This window comes from Neoarius graeffei, chromosome 2, assembly GCF_027579695.1.
Source record: "Neoarius graeffei isolate fNeoGra1 chromosome 2, fNeoGra1.pri, whole genome shotgun sequence".
NCBI lineage: Eukaryota > Metazoa > Chordata > Actinopteri > Siluriformes > Ariidae > Neoarius > Neoarius graeffei.
The window spans coordinates 30,969,284-30,985,936 of record NC_083570.1 but is presented as its reverse complement, the minus strand read 5'-3'; the positions used below and the strand labels follow the sequence as shown (position 1 = coordinate 30,985,936).

At 39.4% G+C, this 16,653-nt stretch overlaps 1 protein-coding gene across 5 annotated transcripts in view; it reads right to left on the bottom strand.

The window, feature by feature from the left end:
- Positions 1–5,614: 5,614 nt before the first annotated feature.
- sash1a (SAM and SH3 domain containing 1a) overlaps positions 5,615–16,653 on the bottom strand; it is a 266,052-nt gene continuing 255,013 nt past the window's right edge. For all 5 annotated transcript variants that reach the window (XM_060914078.1, XM_060914077.1, XM_060914074.1 and 2 more), the window contains 3 exons: positions 12,162–13,129; positions 8,131–8,262; positions 5,615–6,032 (listed from right to left, as the gene is read on the bottom strand). In XM_060914078.1, coding sequence (XP_060770061.1) covers positions 5,772–6,032; positions 8,131–8,262; positions 12,162–13,129 — 1,361 coding nt within the window. In that variant the 3' untranslated portion in view covers positions 5,615–5,771. The remainder of the gene's footprint in view (positions 6,033–8,130; positions 8,263–12,161; positions 13,130–16,653) is intronic.

The window sequence follows — 16,653 nt, the reverse complement described above, 5'->3', positions numbered from 1 at the left end:
TGTACTTTGTCCCAACTTTTTTGGAATCGGGGTTGTAGAACTGGCCCGGATGTGGGTGGAGCACAGAAGTACGGCAGGCTGTTATTTGCTTGTAAGTTTGCTTTATTTTGCTTTTCACCGCAACTCTTTTCGTTGGGGACACACGCACACTCATATACACACACAGTCATACACACACAGAGTACTATCGTGTTCTTGTCCCTGATCTCCCCTCCTCTATTCTTCTCACTCCTTTTATAGGGCACCATCACTGTAAGAGCCACACAAACACACGTTAATTGACAACAGGTGTAGCGATATGACCACCCACCTTCCTCGACTCCGCCCTCCATTCACAGACTGACGCTTGGCCACACCCCCACTGCCACATGCCCACGCTGCCACATACCCCCACTGCCCGACTCAGGCCGGGGAGCCGTCCGGCCTGCAGCGGACTCCCCCCAGCAGGACAGGAAGTCCGCCACCACCATCTGCACCCCTGGCCTGTGGACCACCTCAAATTTGAATGGCTGGAGGGCAAGATACCAACGGGTGATCCGCACGTTGGCATCTTTCATGCGGTGGAGCCACTGGAGGGGCACGTGGTCCGAACAGAGGGTGAAAGGGCATCCCAGTAGGTAGTACCGGAGGGTGAGGACCACCCACTTGATGGTTAGGTACTCTTTCTCTATCGTGCTGTACCTGCCTTCCCGCATTTACAGCTTCCGGATAATGTACAGCACAGGACATTCCTCCCCCTCCACCTTCTGGGACAGAATGGCCCCCAGCCCTCTGTCTGATGCGTCCATCTGTAAAATAAAGGGGGAGAGAAAAGTCAGGGGAGCGTAACAGTGGCCCCCCACACAGTGCAGCCTTTACCCTAGAGAAAGCCTGTTGGCATTGCTCCGTCCACCGGACCGGATCTGGTGTTCCCTTTTTAGTGAGATCACTCAGCGGGCTGGTGACATCTGAATAATTAGGTATGAACCTACAATAGTAGACAGAAGAAGATAGGACAGATAAGGAAGATGGAAGTGTGTTGGTTTCAGTGTTTGAGAAGTATGGTGAAAGGTGGATGGTGAAGACGTAATTTGAAAGAGGGAGACTACCAGTTCATGTACTCCAGTGATGATATACAGAACATTGTGAAAACCATCCCTCTCCAGAATTTCATCTATATACAACATCTGAGATATACTGGACACGTATGCCGGTTTGAAAACACCACATACATCAAAAAACTGATGTTTGCCAAACCTACTAGAAAATATTATTGTGACACATGGATAAACATCTCTGAAATACTACACTTACCAATTAAACTAATGAAGAAGTTGACACAGTCAAAGTTGGAGTTCGTCAAGTTAGTTCATTGTCAAGCTAACTCACTCGCTTCAATGAAGTTTATGGAGTAACCTACAGGACAGGATTCCAAAAACACAGATTTAGTCCACACTTCTGGGTAGGCTTTCCATTAGATTTTGGAATGTAGCTGTGGGTATTTGTGTCCATTCTTCTACATTTAGCATTAGTGAGGTCAGGCCCTGATGAGACATCTTGGTGCCCAATCAGTGTTCCAGTTGATCCCAAAAGCGTTCAGTGGGGTTGAGATCAGGACCCAAGTTTTCCCACAAACTCTGAAATAAAGCAACTCAGTCAGTTTCTTTTAGAAAAGATGTGCTTCACAAGCTGTTCAGATTTGCCTCCTCTTTCTGTGTCACAAGGGGAACTCATTAGAATTATGCCACCCCTTCATCTCATCTGAGTATCTCAACTCATGGCTTGAGAACTGCCTTTGTAAATGAATATTCATAAGGAAAGTGCTACTGATTGGCTGGCAGAAGAAGGTGATGGAGTGAGCAGTGGCTCATGATCATTCTAAGAAACAGACACTCAAATCTGCTGTTCTGAACAGTGCTGTTTAGACAGGGTGAGAAGGAAGCTGTGGTGCTTTATCCTTGTGGTATTTTGACCAAAGCATGTCTCAGCTATTTCATTAAGACCTCAGGGAACTGTGTCAACTAGTGGAAAAGGAGTATGTCACCTTTAAAACAGGACTCAGCTGTAACTGTTGAAAGACAGTTTCGTGATCGTGCTTTCAATTTGGATTGTGTTTTTGAAAATGTTTAAAAAAAACCTGTAGCAGTTCGTAGGAGGGGGAGGAGCACAGAAAGACAGCAGGCCAGAATAAAGTTCAATAACTTTGTTATTTTGCTCTTTCCAGACAGACAGACAGACAGACACACACACACACACACACACACACACACACACACACACACACACACACAAAGTCGTCTGGCTGGGGAGAGAGCTCACGTCCTCTGCTTTCTCTCTCTTTATATAGGGCGCGGTCACTGGGAAGACACACAAACACAGGTTAATTGACAGGTGTAGTGATTCTGCCACTTACCTTCCCTGACTCCACCCTCCAGTCACAGACCGGCGCTTGACCACACCCCCGCTGCCACAAAAACTATTTGCATATTGTGGTGCTGTTTCCCCTCCTAAATAACTCAGGAATGCTCAGATTTGTTGATGTTGGAGTACGAGGACTCTTTTTTTGTGTCCCAGGGTTCCTTTTTGGTTCTTCCTTTTAGTTATGTCCTGATAGTCACTCAGAATAACCATGTATTCCATGTATTGATTTGCACTGTCTTTTCTCTAATGTAATTTTAAATGATTTTCCACAAGCAGTTGTGGCTCACTGGTTATGGCTTCAGCTAGGGCCTCGAGGCCTGTATTGTACTTATATATACATTATATAACACTTTTTCATTTTATAAAATAATGAGTGGTTATTATAAACCCAATACAGCTAATAAAATGACAACTAAATCTAAACCTTTAAACCAGTGAATGTCCAGTACATTCTGCCAAAAGCTGCATTAAGTTTCAGACATAGAGACATAACCTTCATTACAGTCAGAAGATTCTTTTTATTACACTTCAGAGTGACAAATAGTTTTAGGTTTTTTTTTCAATACACAAGCAAACTCTTTATAGACAATCATTAACTAGGTCAGAGAAAAAAAATCATTTGTACACAGATATTTTACAATAGATACTGTAGCAGGACACTGGCTATAAGCAATATGCAAAAGAGTATTGCTGTTTTCATATATATATATATATATATATATATATATATATATATATATATATATATATATATATATATATATTGCACCTAATAATTTGATATGAAAAACAAAATTAAAAATAAGTTATTTAAATATCAATTACATATACCGAATGTGCAACACATTCACAATTTTATATATGTAATTAGAGTCATTGAAAATTTCAAACCAATTTGAAATCATTAGCTTGTTATGGTTCAGCCTCTAATTAATGAATGTTGACAGGGAAAAAAACATTTTAGTTACAGTATAAACCAGCATTATCTACTTCAATCTTCCACCTAAAACCTGAATGTAACTGTCCATCTTTGGACTTTAACATTTACTAGTTTGTTCTTCCTGAAAAAGCCCCCTTTTAATCTGTATATACTTGAATATAAAGTGCATTTTATAGTAATTAGTAACATTTTTATGAAATATTTATATACATTTTTATAAAACTCCCCATGATACCATGATTGCATTGTTAAAAATATCATTCGTTATGATTTTCTGTTCCTCTTTAAGACGACAAGTTTGAATTTGGGTGTCATGATAATCTTAATGTAAACTGCAAATTGTGCCGGAATAGATACCAAAAACTTTCCATGTAGGAAATCTTCCCATCTCTTCCCAAAATGTGCGGGAAAAGTCTAAGTTATGAAGTGTATTCACAGGAAACCTGTACAGTGCCGCTTCACTTAAACAAGTTAGAAAATCTGTGCAGTCATTGAAATGGTAAAGTGTTCTGCAAGATGTTTATTTAGCATTTTTGTAAGGACTCTCCAGTGTCAGCACTTTTAAAAGTTTTCTGGCAAAGTTTTTCCTGTGCTTTCTTAATAACATGAGTAGCTGCTTTTTTTTTGTATTAACTTTGAGAGAGGTAAAAAGAGACACTGATTAGGGAAAGTAAAAAAAAAAAATCACGGTTTTAGCTAATGAAAATCATAACTTGTTTAATGTTGTTCCACAACAGCAAAGTGTAAAAGAAAACCTGATAAAAAAAATACAATCCTTTTGATGAATAAAATTTGTAATCATTGGCAAATTGCTGTAGTAGAAGAGGAGTAAAATACTTCATGCTGTTATTGGAAAAGAAGACATTTAAGGGAGGTAAGAATAACTCTGCTTTATGTGGGTCACATCATATCACCGTGTCACTAACTATTTTCCTAAAACTGCCCACCTCATCATGCTCTATTCCTTATTTAGACACGTTTCCTTGAGGTTTTAACTCCTCGCTAATGAGTAGAATGCCATCCTCCATCCAGATGTGTGTCTGGATTAAAAGTCATGCAAGATGTGTGTCTGGATTAAAAGTCATGCAAGCCTGCTTCCATTTCTGTCTCTTTTTCTCTCACCCAAAAAACCCCTCTATAGGTACAAACAAATGTTAAAGTGTAATGAAAAGAAAAACATTGTTGTGGGTCCCCTAATATAGAGACTCGTCAGTCTGGAGTGTCAACATTTACATCTGTTATAGCAGATCTTCATTAGACCGGATTCCAAAGCCATTTTTCTATCAAATAACCTAGAGGAGGATGAAGGAACTTGTATCTCTTTGAACCCTTTCTAAATCAGATTTGTGTTGAATTTTCAGACTGTGCTTTACACTAATCAAAGACAAAGGTTTTGAGTGAGTTTAAATATCAGCATTTACATATTGCCACAGTGCTGGGGAGGTTTTTCCTCAAAGCTCTAAGATGTCTAAAAATATACATTAAATACAAACAAGTTATCATTGCAAGTTAAGCATCACCCAATTGAAGATGATTATGACTGCTGTAAGCATGTGTCAATCGTTTCATGATGGCAGAGGCAACATAAAAAAGCTTAAAGATATGTAAATGAGTCCATAAAAAAAGATTCATCCCAGAACAGACAAGTAATGAATGTTAGATACTGTGTATTAGAAGATTAAATGTTATCTGAATATACAATCTTTTCTTTAACTAAGTGAAAGCAAAAAGGCTTTAAAACTTAACCACTTGACACTGAGTATGCTGAAATTGCTTATGGATAAATATATTCCCTCCTGCAAATCAAATAAAATATGCATAATTCTGAGCTAAGTACTCAGAATTTATACCCCGATATACAGCAACATTGTGCTTGAGCATTAAACAAACATTTCAAAGTGGACGGATCAAAGACGTAGCCTTCAATATTCATGTCTATGAGCTGAGGAGCTGCGTATGAACCTATTAACCTGCAGGAAATGACATTGCTTTGGCTATGCTACAACATTGTGCTGTGCTAGAAGAAGCACAAGCTGGTCTTCTTCCTTACAAACAAGCGTTCATCAGACCAGGAGAAAACAGTCTTGAGTTAGCCTAAATCTCAAAAACTTCAAAAATCTTTGAATGTGCTCTCTCTTTTTTAAAGGCTACCCTTTCAGGATTGTTACAAAGACCCCACTGGAAAGTCCACTACTAACAGTTCATGGAAGCCACAGAAGTCCTTTTATGTAAACATCAACAAAACAGAGCCAAAGAAAAGGACAGAACAAATGCTTGGAAGATGTAGATGAAAATATATTTTCATGAAATGCTACAGAAAACCCAGATTTATTCCTCATTCCACTGCAGCACTTGATTTGCCACTGGAAATACACCTGATGTGTTTCATCATCAGAACAGCACAAGCTGTTCAAAAAGCAGTCCTGTGTTTTTAAGACTGTGACATGCTTTTAGCTGTGATGAGCCGGGCTTCGCTGAGTAATCGGCGGATATGTCTCTCCTCCTGTAGTCCTGCCTTGCGTACTGCTGTTTCAGTAAGAGCAGACAAATGGCCCAGTGTGTCATAGCCTGCTGCCAGTAGGAGGTCCTTATACATAGGCATGCCAATGGACACCAGCCAATCAGAAATGGAGCTTAAGTGCACTGGAGACATGGGCTTCCGACACATGTCCATCAAACCTCCAGAGGGAATCTGTGGAGAGCAGTGAGGAGAAACATCCAGAATTACTATTAGCCTGTATGTGCTGAAATGTGACTACATCAAATAACACTTTATATATTAATTATATCATTATTTATTAAGTTTTGTTGGTATAAAGAAAGGAATATGTACACGTGAACTGAGAACTGTTTGTTTGTTCAGATGACCAACCAGTCTTGTCCTGTTCATCAAATATAACTTTTTCTCATCAAAATCTCTTTTAAACATAAGTTTCTATAAATGACTTTTCTCTGAGTCTATATCTGCATTCCTGTGCTTTATTTTTCTGCTGGAAAATGGTGCATGAAAATGCATATACGCGAACTGGTGGCTATCCAATTAGACTGCACTCTTCAGTATTCTGAAAGTCATACAAAAGGTATCAGATGCTCTTTATTCCATAGGTGGAGAATCTGAGGCAGAGACTAAAGGCCTTTCAGTGAAACAAAGTTTGCAAGTGTTGTGAGAAGCTGAAGCCATCTTTGCAAGCACATACTGCAATTTTGTTTTGCCTGTTGTGCTCCATGCTGCTCTAAGTCACATAATGTATTTGCATCCAACATGATGGCGCCACACAATGTCCATTTTTCCTGCAATGATGGCATATTATTTGCTGAAGTCTTGTGAACATCATCTCCGCAAATAAATTAGACAGAGCAAGGGATTCCAAAATTCCAGTATACAACAGCATTCCCAAATACACTGGGAGCCAATTTTTACTCGGAATGAGATGGCAGATAACAACAAACAAGGAAATGGAATACATTATATATGAAGATGTTTTCTAGGAGTTTCTAGAAGCTGGATGTAAAAACAGACAACTAAAATAACATAAGGCCTGGAATTTTGGAGGTGAAATCCCAAACAATGAATGACCGAGCAATCAATTACACATCATTAGTAAAGTCAAGGTCTCTGCACCAAGCCTGCTGGAGAGAGTGTTTCCTACAGAATTTTAAACAAGGGAGTGCATTTTAAATCCTTAGTACAGAAGAGTGATGCCTGTTGACAAGTCATTGTTGAATTAACTTACTACCCTTTTTATCCTCCAAATGCACCTGCTTTTAATAAAGCCTTTATTCGCATACCTGTATTTTACAGTTCAAAAGGTTGTATATGAGGGCCCTCTAAATGTGGCCTTTGACAAAGCCCACATTAATGAGACCTGAACAGTGGTGTTTTAGCAAAAATGCCTTGCAGTGTTGTTTAGGATCAATCACAGTAAATGAGTTTGTTGTGAGCAGAAAGCAACATGGAACATTATCCAACATTTCTTTAAATATCTTTCATTTAACTTCTAACGAGATGCTTAATGAAGCATCTTTATGCAACCCTTTATAAAAGGAAAAAAAAAAAGCAAGCTTGATAAAGCTTGCATTTATCAAGCATTATAAAGCATTATAAGCATTTGAGTAAGTAATGGCCCTTCAAGCATACACTGATCAGCAATAACATTAAAACCACTGACAGGTGAAGTGAATAACATTGATTATCTCTTAAATAATATTAATATCTCTTAAATATCTTGTAAATAACATTGATTCCTTTGACTATCTCACCTGTTAAGGGGTGGAATATATTAGGCAGCAAGTGAATAATCAGTTCTCAAAGGTGATGTGTTGGAAGCAGGAAAAATGGGCAAGTGTAAGGATCTGAACAACTTTGACAAGGGCCAAACTGTGATGGCGAGACAATTAGGTCAGAGCATTTCCAAAATGGCAGGTCTTGTGGGGTGTTCCCGGTATTCAGTGGCTAGTATCTACCAAAAGTGGTCCAACAAAGTATAACCGGTAAACTGGCCACAGGTTCTAGGACACCCTTTGTGTCAGTGCTTTATATCACTATTAAAATATGTGAGCTTGTCATTTAGTAATACCTTAAATATAACTATTTAGGTGTTGGTAGAACATTAATATTGTTCTTTATTTAACACATTTGATAAACCCTGTTGTTTTTTTGTCATGTATGTAAGCATGAGAGCCATGACTCATAATGAATTCCACCTCTTACTCCTTCTTAATTCATGTAAGAAGCCTTGAATTTTAATATTGAATCAGCTCTGTAGTGATGTATGGAATCAGTTACTTACAGCCATGCGGTGCTCCTTCCGCAGCTGCTTAACTCTGATCTGGTCCAGTGTTGATGCCACGTCTTTCAGTGGCTGCTGGAAGTCCTCAGAGTATCTCTGCACCAAGATCTGAGGAATACCACAGCGACCATGCTGGAGGAAAAATAATTAAAGTGTGAAACATGCTTAGATATTGGCTGAGAAAGGTATTACACGAGTATTAACAGGACTTACTATTCAGCTTCATGACTGGAAAGCAATGGAAACAAACCTAGACACTGCATTTTCTAGTCATCAGATACATCCTACACTTGCTTATCTGCAAGCTACTTTTAAACTACACAATGAATTTTAACAGGGATAGCATTACCTTTGCTTTGGTCTAAGCCTGAACAACTAAAATTAGCAAGCCTTAAACTTTAGTTCATGTGGTTTCTCATGGATTTTAAGGTTGACCAGAAAACCGCCCATATAACAGAGTGCTTGGAGACGTAGGCTGACATAGAAACAAGCAAAACTTTATGAGGTAGTTACAGAATAACGAGCCTATTGTAACTCAGTTATTTGTTTAAAATGACAAATAATGTGGCCTAATGAGTCGTAACACTGGGAGAACTGGCATGACAGCTGAGACTTCTAAAGAACAGACTTTTGAGTCTAATTTCATCTGTTGGAACATTTGACATGGAGAAACACTCAACTTCCATTTAGAGCTTTTTGAAAAATGAAGGAGGATGCCAAACAGATGTACTTACAGGACTAAATCCAAGCACTACTGTATGATTGTTACGTGATGTGTATCAGATTAATGTCGTCTTCCACATTTGAAGAAAAGATGAGTCATACACAACACAGTGACAACAATTTAACCAGAATCCAAGTTCAAGAGACACATTATTTCTGAGCATTTTTTCCAGTACAACTAAGAGAGCTGGAACAGCCCACCTTTAATTCAAAATAACAATGTTATTTTGTGAAGGTCATGCCAAAGTGCCAATTAAGCTAGCTTGGTTGATGTTAAAGAGCAGTAAATGTTTCTTGTCATCCTTAAATGTAAAATCACTGAGTAAATGAATGAACTTAAGACATTAGACTGAGACCAGTGAGGTAATCAAAATACTATCTGTAAGAAAACAAACATTCATTCAATAGGCCCCAAATCATCCCTCAGACATTAATAGGACCATCCTAGTAATGCTAGAGAGCCTCCCTTATCCCTCATTTCTTGGGTTGTATCTTTTCTTTTGTGACTTGTTTGGATAAATGTGTCTGCCAATTAAATAACTGTAAATGGCCCCAAACCATCATGACCTGTATTTATGAATGCACATCCAGCCCACCCACTCCAATAGACTAAGAACCATAAATTATACACAGACCAAATCCACAGTTATGTTCTTTCCACCCAGGCTTTCCCCCCATGTTGTTCCTGTTGCGTGTGATGTGGGCTCTCAGGTCTAGCTCAGTGCTATTGCTGGCATGGCACTGAAGACTTGTACGGCATATGTGCTGGTTATGTCTATAGCAAACTGAGCATATGTCTATAGTAAACATGTGCATACAGCATATGTGATGATTATGTCTATAGCAAACTGAGTGTTTAATGACATGGATATCAAAAGACAAGCACATGCATTTACAGTATTTGGCAGACATCCTTATCCAGAATAACTTACATCTACAACTCCGATTCCAAAAAAGTTGGGACAAAGTACAAATTGTAAATAAAAATGGAATGCAATAATTTACAAATCTCAAAAACTGATACTGTATTCACAATAGAACATAGACAACATGACAAATGTCGAAAGTGAGACATTTTGAAATTTCATGCCAGATATTGGCTCATTTGAAATTTCATGACAGCAACACATCTCAAGAAAGTTGGGACAGGGGCAATAAGAGGCTGGAAAAGTTAAAGGTACAAAAAAGGAACAGCTGGAGGACCAAATTGCAACTCATTAGGTCAATTGGCAATAGGTCATTAACATGACTGGGTATAAAAAAGCATCTTGGAGTGGCAGCGGCTCTCAGAAGTAAAGATGGGAAGAGGATCACCAATCCCCCTAATTCTGCGCCGACAAATAGTGGAGCAATATTAGAAAGGAGTTCGACAGTGTAAAATTCCAAAGAGTTTGAACATATCATCATCTACAGTGCATAATATCATCAAAAGATTCAGAGAATCTGGAAGAATCTCTGTGCGTAAGAGTCAAGGCCGGAAAACCATACTGGGTGCCCGTGATCTTCAGGCCCTTAGACGGCACTGCATCACATACAGGCATGCTTCTGTATTGGAAATCACAAAATGGGCTCAGGAATATTTCCAGAGAACATTATCTGTGAATACAATTCACCGTGCCATCCGCCGTTGCCAACTAAAACTTTATAGTTCAAAGAAGAAGCTGTATCTAAACATGATCCAGAAGCGCAGATGTCTTCTCTGGGCCAGGACTCATTTAAAATGGACTGTGGCAAAGTGGAAAACTGTTCTGTGGTCAGACAAATCAAAATTTGAAGTTCTTTATGGAAATCAGGGACACCATGTCATTCGGACTAAAGAGGAGAAGGACGACGCAAGTTGTTATCAGCGCTCAGTTCAGAAGCCTGCATCTCTGATGGTATGGGGTTGCATTAGTGCGTGTGGCATGGGCAGCTTACACATCTGGAAAGACACCATCAATGCTGAAAGGTATATCCAGGTTCTAGAGCAACATATGCTTCCATCCAGACGACGTCTCTTTCAGGGAAGACCTTGCATTTTCCAACATGACAATGCCAAACCACATACTGCATCAATTACAGCATCATGGCTGCGTAGAAGAAGGGTCCGGGTACTGAACTGGCCAGCCTGCAGTCCAGATCTTTCACCCATAGAAAACATTTGGCGCATCATAAAACGGAAGATACGACAAAAAAGACCTAAGGCAGTTGAGCAACTAGAATCCTACATGAGACAAGAATGGGTTAACATTCCTATCCCTAAACTTGAGCAACTTGTCTCCTCAGTCCCCAGATGTTTACAGACTGTTGTAAAGAGAAAAGGGGCTGTCTCACAGTGGTAAACATGGCCTTGTCCCAACTTTTTTGAGATGTGTTGTCTTGAAATTTAAAATCACCTAATTTTTCTCTTTAAGTGATACATTTTCTCAGTTTAAACATTTGATATGTCATCTATGTTCTATTCTGAATAAAATATGGAATTTTGAAACTTCCACATCATTGCATTCCGTTTTTATTTACAATTTGTACTTTGTCCCAACTTTTTTGGAATCGGGGTTGTATCTTATTTATATAACATAGCAGTTGAGGGTTAAGGGTCCAGCAGTGGCAGCTTGGCAGTCCTGGGATATGTACTAATGATGTTTCAATTAGTAGTCCAATGTCTTAACCACTGAGCTACAACTGCTCAGAAGCAGATCTCAGCAGTGCCATCTTACAATTAACAAAAGTCACCTAGATTTAGTTTTAATCTGATGAATATCTGCAGTTTGATTAATGGGTGTAAACTAAATTAAATGTTACAGAAAATGGAAAGCAGTTGTGACCTTGGACACCACTTAATGAAGGAAGGAAAAAAATGTGAAGCCCTGTGCTCTTTGGGCCTAAAATCCATTTTAATTCTAGCTCTAGTCATCAATCTTGTCCTTGTTGTGGAGCTTCTGCTGAGAAGTTCCAAGTCACAAGTCTGTCCACAACAGCAGCTGGCATTCCCTTAAGATGACTTAACGTTTGGGGCTCAAAATGTGAAGTCAAAACATATATACATCAATGTAATGATCTATGACTGTTATACTGTTATAAATGGTGAACTGCTGCCAATTATTTTAATGGTACATTTCTTTTTGAAGCTTCTTCATATTTATAAATGTCAGAACCACAATTCAGTACTTCTAATACATTGAATGAATTCTAGTGTAATGGTGAAATTGTTTTATAGGACTCACAAGACAATGACACCAGCTTATGTTATGTTTGCCATTTTGCTTTCACTTGAGCCTCATTATGCTGTCATGAATAATTCTGCTGTGAACCAATAATGTGTCTCTTACCTTATCCGAGTAAGGCTCTGCCATAAGATCGATGCCCTCTGCGCTAAGCTTCTCCTCCAGTAGTGTCTCCAAATCAGTCATTTTGGCATGGGAAATTTTCCTGCCAAGGGTTACCTTGACTCCCTGAATCTGTGGGCAGGCAGACTCGGGCAGGTCAGAAAGCCAGGGTGGTGGTTTCTCTGAATCATCTGGAGACACTGAAGTGGACAGAATACTTTCAGAGGGGCTAGTAGGACTGCTTAAGGGTTTAGAGGACAGAGTTGGTGTGCCTGGACTAGAACTTGGCAGGACCAAAGATGGGTGTCGCAACCCATTTACTAGGCGCTCTTTGGACTTTTTGGCAGGAACAGGAGGGGGAACAGGAGGCTTTTTAGGGTGAATACGAGGAGCTGGACTGGTTGGGGCAGAGCCAGGCTGTTTATCTGGAGCATGGGATAAAGACTTGAAAGGCAGCTGGGTGGGCACTAGAAGTCTCTCTACTTGATCCTGTTTTGCTCTACACAATTCTGGCTTTGAGTCTAACCAGGATTCCCTACTGTTCTGAGAGCTAGACTGGAGAATTGCATTGTTTGCCTTTTCCTGCCTTTCACCACCATGTTGGGTCTTGTCTCTTTTCTCATTGCTCTTGTCAAAAGCATACTGCCACTGTATGTCACCCAGAGAGTGAGAGCGTTTCCAGTGCTCTGGAGCATCTGAAGTCCCATCAAGCTCCTCACAGCTGCGACTGGCTGGCATTTGACACCTTGGTCCTGATCGAAGGCCTTTTCTTAGACCCAGAGAACGCAGGCTGAATCCCTTGATAGGCCGGGGAAGAAAGTGTTTGGGGAACCTGCATTCCTTCTTGGATTGATGCTGCAGCTCCTCTGTGGAGAGGCTGATGGGAAGCATGGGAAAATCCATGGACTGGACTTGACCAGATTCAAAGCCAGAAGAACGGCGACTTGAGCGAGATACTTTACGAGGCTTACCTGTAACACATGAGCTTCAGTTTCAAACTTTCAAACTTGTATTGTAAATATTGTATACACAGTTTCCAGTTTATTACAAATACATTCCTTGCAGACACAGTATTATATAGACCTACCTTTACTGACCATTGTTCTTTTGCTTTTCACTGTTTTTTATACTGAGACTATCCTGCCAAACATATTACCTCACCATTCACCAGGTATTAACTGAGCAGTGCATTGCTCTCAGCACAACAGTGACACACCACACATATACTGCATTGCCAAAAATATGTGGACACCTGACCAATCACATCCATATGTGCTTGTTGAAAATCCCATCATAGTTTTAGTCTCCCTTTACTGTTATAATAAACTAGACTCTTCTGGGAAGACTTTCCACAAGAGTTTGGAGCGTGGCTGTGGGGATTTGTGCTTATTCAGTCACAGAAAACAAAGGTGGGGCACTGATGTTGGGTGAGCAGGTCTGGGTTGCAGTCTGTGTTACAATTCATCCCAAATGTTTTCATTAATATTAATAATAATAATAATAATAATAATAATAATAATAATAAATCTTTATTTATACAGAGAACACACTTCAATATACAACCCCGATTCCAAAAAAGTTGGGACAAAGTACAAATTGTAAATAAAAATGGAATGCAATAATTTACAAATCTCAAAAACTGATATTGTATTCACAATAGAACATAGGCAACATATCAAATGTCGAAAGTAAGACATTTTGAAACTTCATGCCAAATATTGGCTCATTTGAAATTTCATGACAGCAACACATCTCAAAAAAGTTGGGACAGGGGCAATAAGAGGCTGGAAAAGTTAAAGGTACAAAAAAGGAACAGCTGGAGGACCAAATTGCAACTCATTAGGTCAATTGGCAATAGGTCATTAACATGACTGGGTATAAAAAAAGCATCTTGGAGTGGCAACGGCTCTCAGAAGTAAAGATGGGAAGAGGATCACCAATCCCCCTAATTCTGTGCCGACAAATAGTGGAGCAATATCAGAAAGGAGTTTGACAGTGTAAAATTGCAAAGAGTTTGAACATATCATCATCTACAGTGCATAATATCATCAAAAGATTCAGAGAATCCGGAAGAATCTCTGTGTGTAAGGGTCAAGGCCGGAAACCCATACTGGGTGCCCGTGATCTTTGGGCCCTTAGACAGCACTGTATCACATACAGGCATGCTTCTGTATTGGAAATCACAAAATGGGCTCAGGAATATTTCCAGAGAACATTATCTGTGAACACAATTCACCGTGCTATCCGCTGTTGCCAACTAAAACTCTATAGTTCAAAGAAGAAGCCATATCTAAACATGATCCAGAAGCGCAGATGTCTTCTCGGGGCCAAGGCTCATTTAAAATGGACTGTGGCAAAGTGGAAAACTGTTCTGTGGTCAGACAAATCAAAATTTGAAGTTCTTTATGGAAATCAGGGACGCCGTGCCATTCAGACTAAAGAGGAGAAGGACGACCCAAGTTGTTATCAGCGCTCAGTTCAGAAGCCTGCATCTCTGATGGTATGGGGTTGCATTAGTGCGTGTGGCATAGGCAGCTTACACATCTGGAAAGACACCATCAATGCTGAAAGGTATATCCAGATTCTAGAGCAACATATGCTCCCATCCAGACGACGTCTCATTCAGGGAAGACCTTGCATTTTCCAACATGTCAATGCCAAACCACATACTGCATCAATTACAGCATCATGGCTGCGTAGAAGAAGGGTCCGGGTACTGAACTGGCCAGCCTGCAGTCCAGATCTTTCATCCATAGAAAACATTTGGCGCATCATAAAACGGAAGATACGACAAAAAAGACCTAAGACAGTTGAGCAACTAGAATCCTACATTAGACAAGAATGGGTTAACATTCCTATCCCTAAACTTGAGCAACTTGTCTCCTCAGTCCCCAGACATTTACAGACTGTTGTAAAGAGAAAAGGGGCTGTCTCACAGTGGTAAACATGGCCTTGTCCCAACTTTTTTGAGATGTGTTGTCATGAAATTTAAAATCACCTAATTTTTCTCTTTAAATGATACATTTTCTCAGTTTAAACATTTGATATGTCATCTATGGTCTATTCTGAATAAAATATGGAATTTTGAAACTTCCACATCATTGCATTCCGTTTTTATTTACAATTTGTACTTTGTCCCAACTTTTTTGGAATCGGGGTTGTAGCTGTTCTCCCAGATTGAGGTCAGGGCTATGTGCAGGCCACTCCAATTCTTCGACTCCAACTTTGACAAACCATGTCTTTATGGCCCTTGCTTTGTGCAAAGGGGCATTGTCATGCTAGAATAGGTTTGGGCTTTTTGGTTCCAGTAATGGTGTTTTCAGACCAAAAGCGGCAAGAGTGTCAAAGTGACCAGAAGTCTTTCATTTTATATGTAAGTCAGCACCTTTTGACAACAAGCAGCAGCATGACCACTGGAGGTACATCTTGGTCAGTGGGGGAATCAGAATAAAGTTGATGTCTGCACAACTTTACTGGAGGTATGACATGGTTTAGTGGCAATGAATCGGAATTTAGGAGTGCTCCTCTCTAGAGTATACTAGTGAACACAGCCATCTAAATTTTGTTGAAACCATTTAAACTGTTCAGGTAACAGATTTGCAGTCCCTTTAAATATAGTTTGCAACGAGACATTCTGAATGAACTTGTAGCCACCTATTTCATGTATGTCACAGAGCGTCCACAAAGTCTGACAGCATCATTGGCAGGGCAGCCAGAGCAAATTTTGATGCATTCGCACCTTCTGATCTGAACACACAGAATAGGGGAACTCTTGATCTATAAAGACATTCTAGACAATTGTGTGCTTCTAACTTTGTTGCAACATTTTGGAGAAGGCCCACATATGGGTGTTAAGGTTGGGAGTCTAGATACATTTGACCATAAATAGTGTATTAATGGCATGGTACAGGTGTGTGGCAGTGCTCCTGGGGCTTTTAAACACTGTATATACTGTATGTAGGCCATTTCATATCGACACAACCAGTTCATTAATCCACCATGTAGGTGTACAGTTAAAGACTATAGCTCACCTTTTTTCCATGCTTAATGCATGTCAACTTTCTTTAAGACTTTGTGAAGGTCAGTTCCTGACCATGGTACTACTGTTTGCTAGATATTTGTGGTTGAATAGCCACTAAAAAATATTCTGGAAATCTGTTTAAATTTATTTGCACTGTGCATTTTCTCATTCTGAAAGATGTACCAAATTTATACACACACGGATATCATGAAAGTTCATTTTTAAATAATTTATTTTAAAAAGGTGAACTTTCATATATTCTATATTCATTACACATAAAGTGAAATATTTCAAGCCTTTTTTGTTTTAATTTTGATGATTGTGGCTTATAGCTCATGAAAATCAGAAATCCAGTATCTCAAATTGTTAGAATATTTCCTAAGATCAATAAAAAAGGATTTATAAGACAGAAATGTCCAACTCCTGAAAAGTATGTTCATTTATACACTCAATACTTGGTTGGGGTTCCTTTAC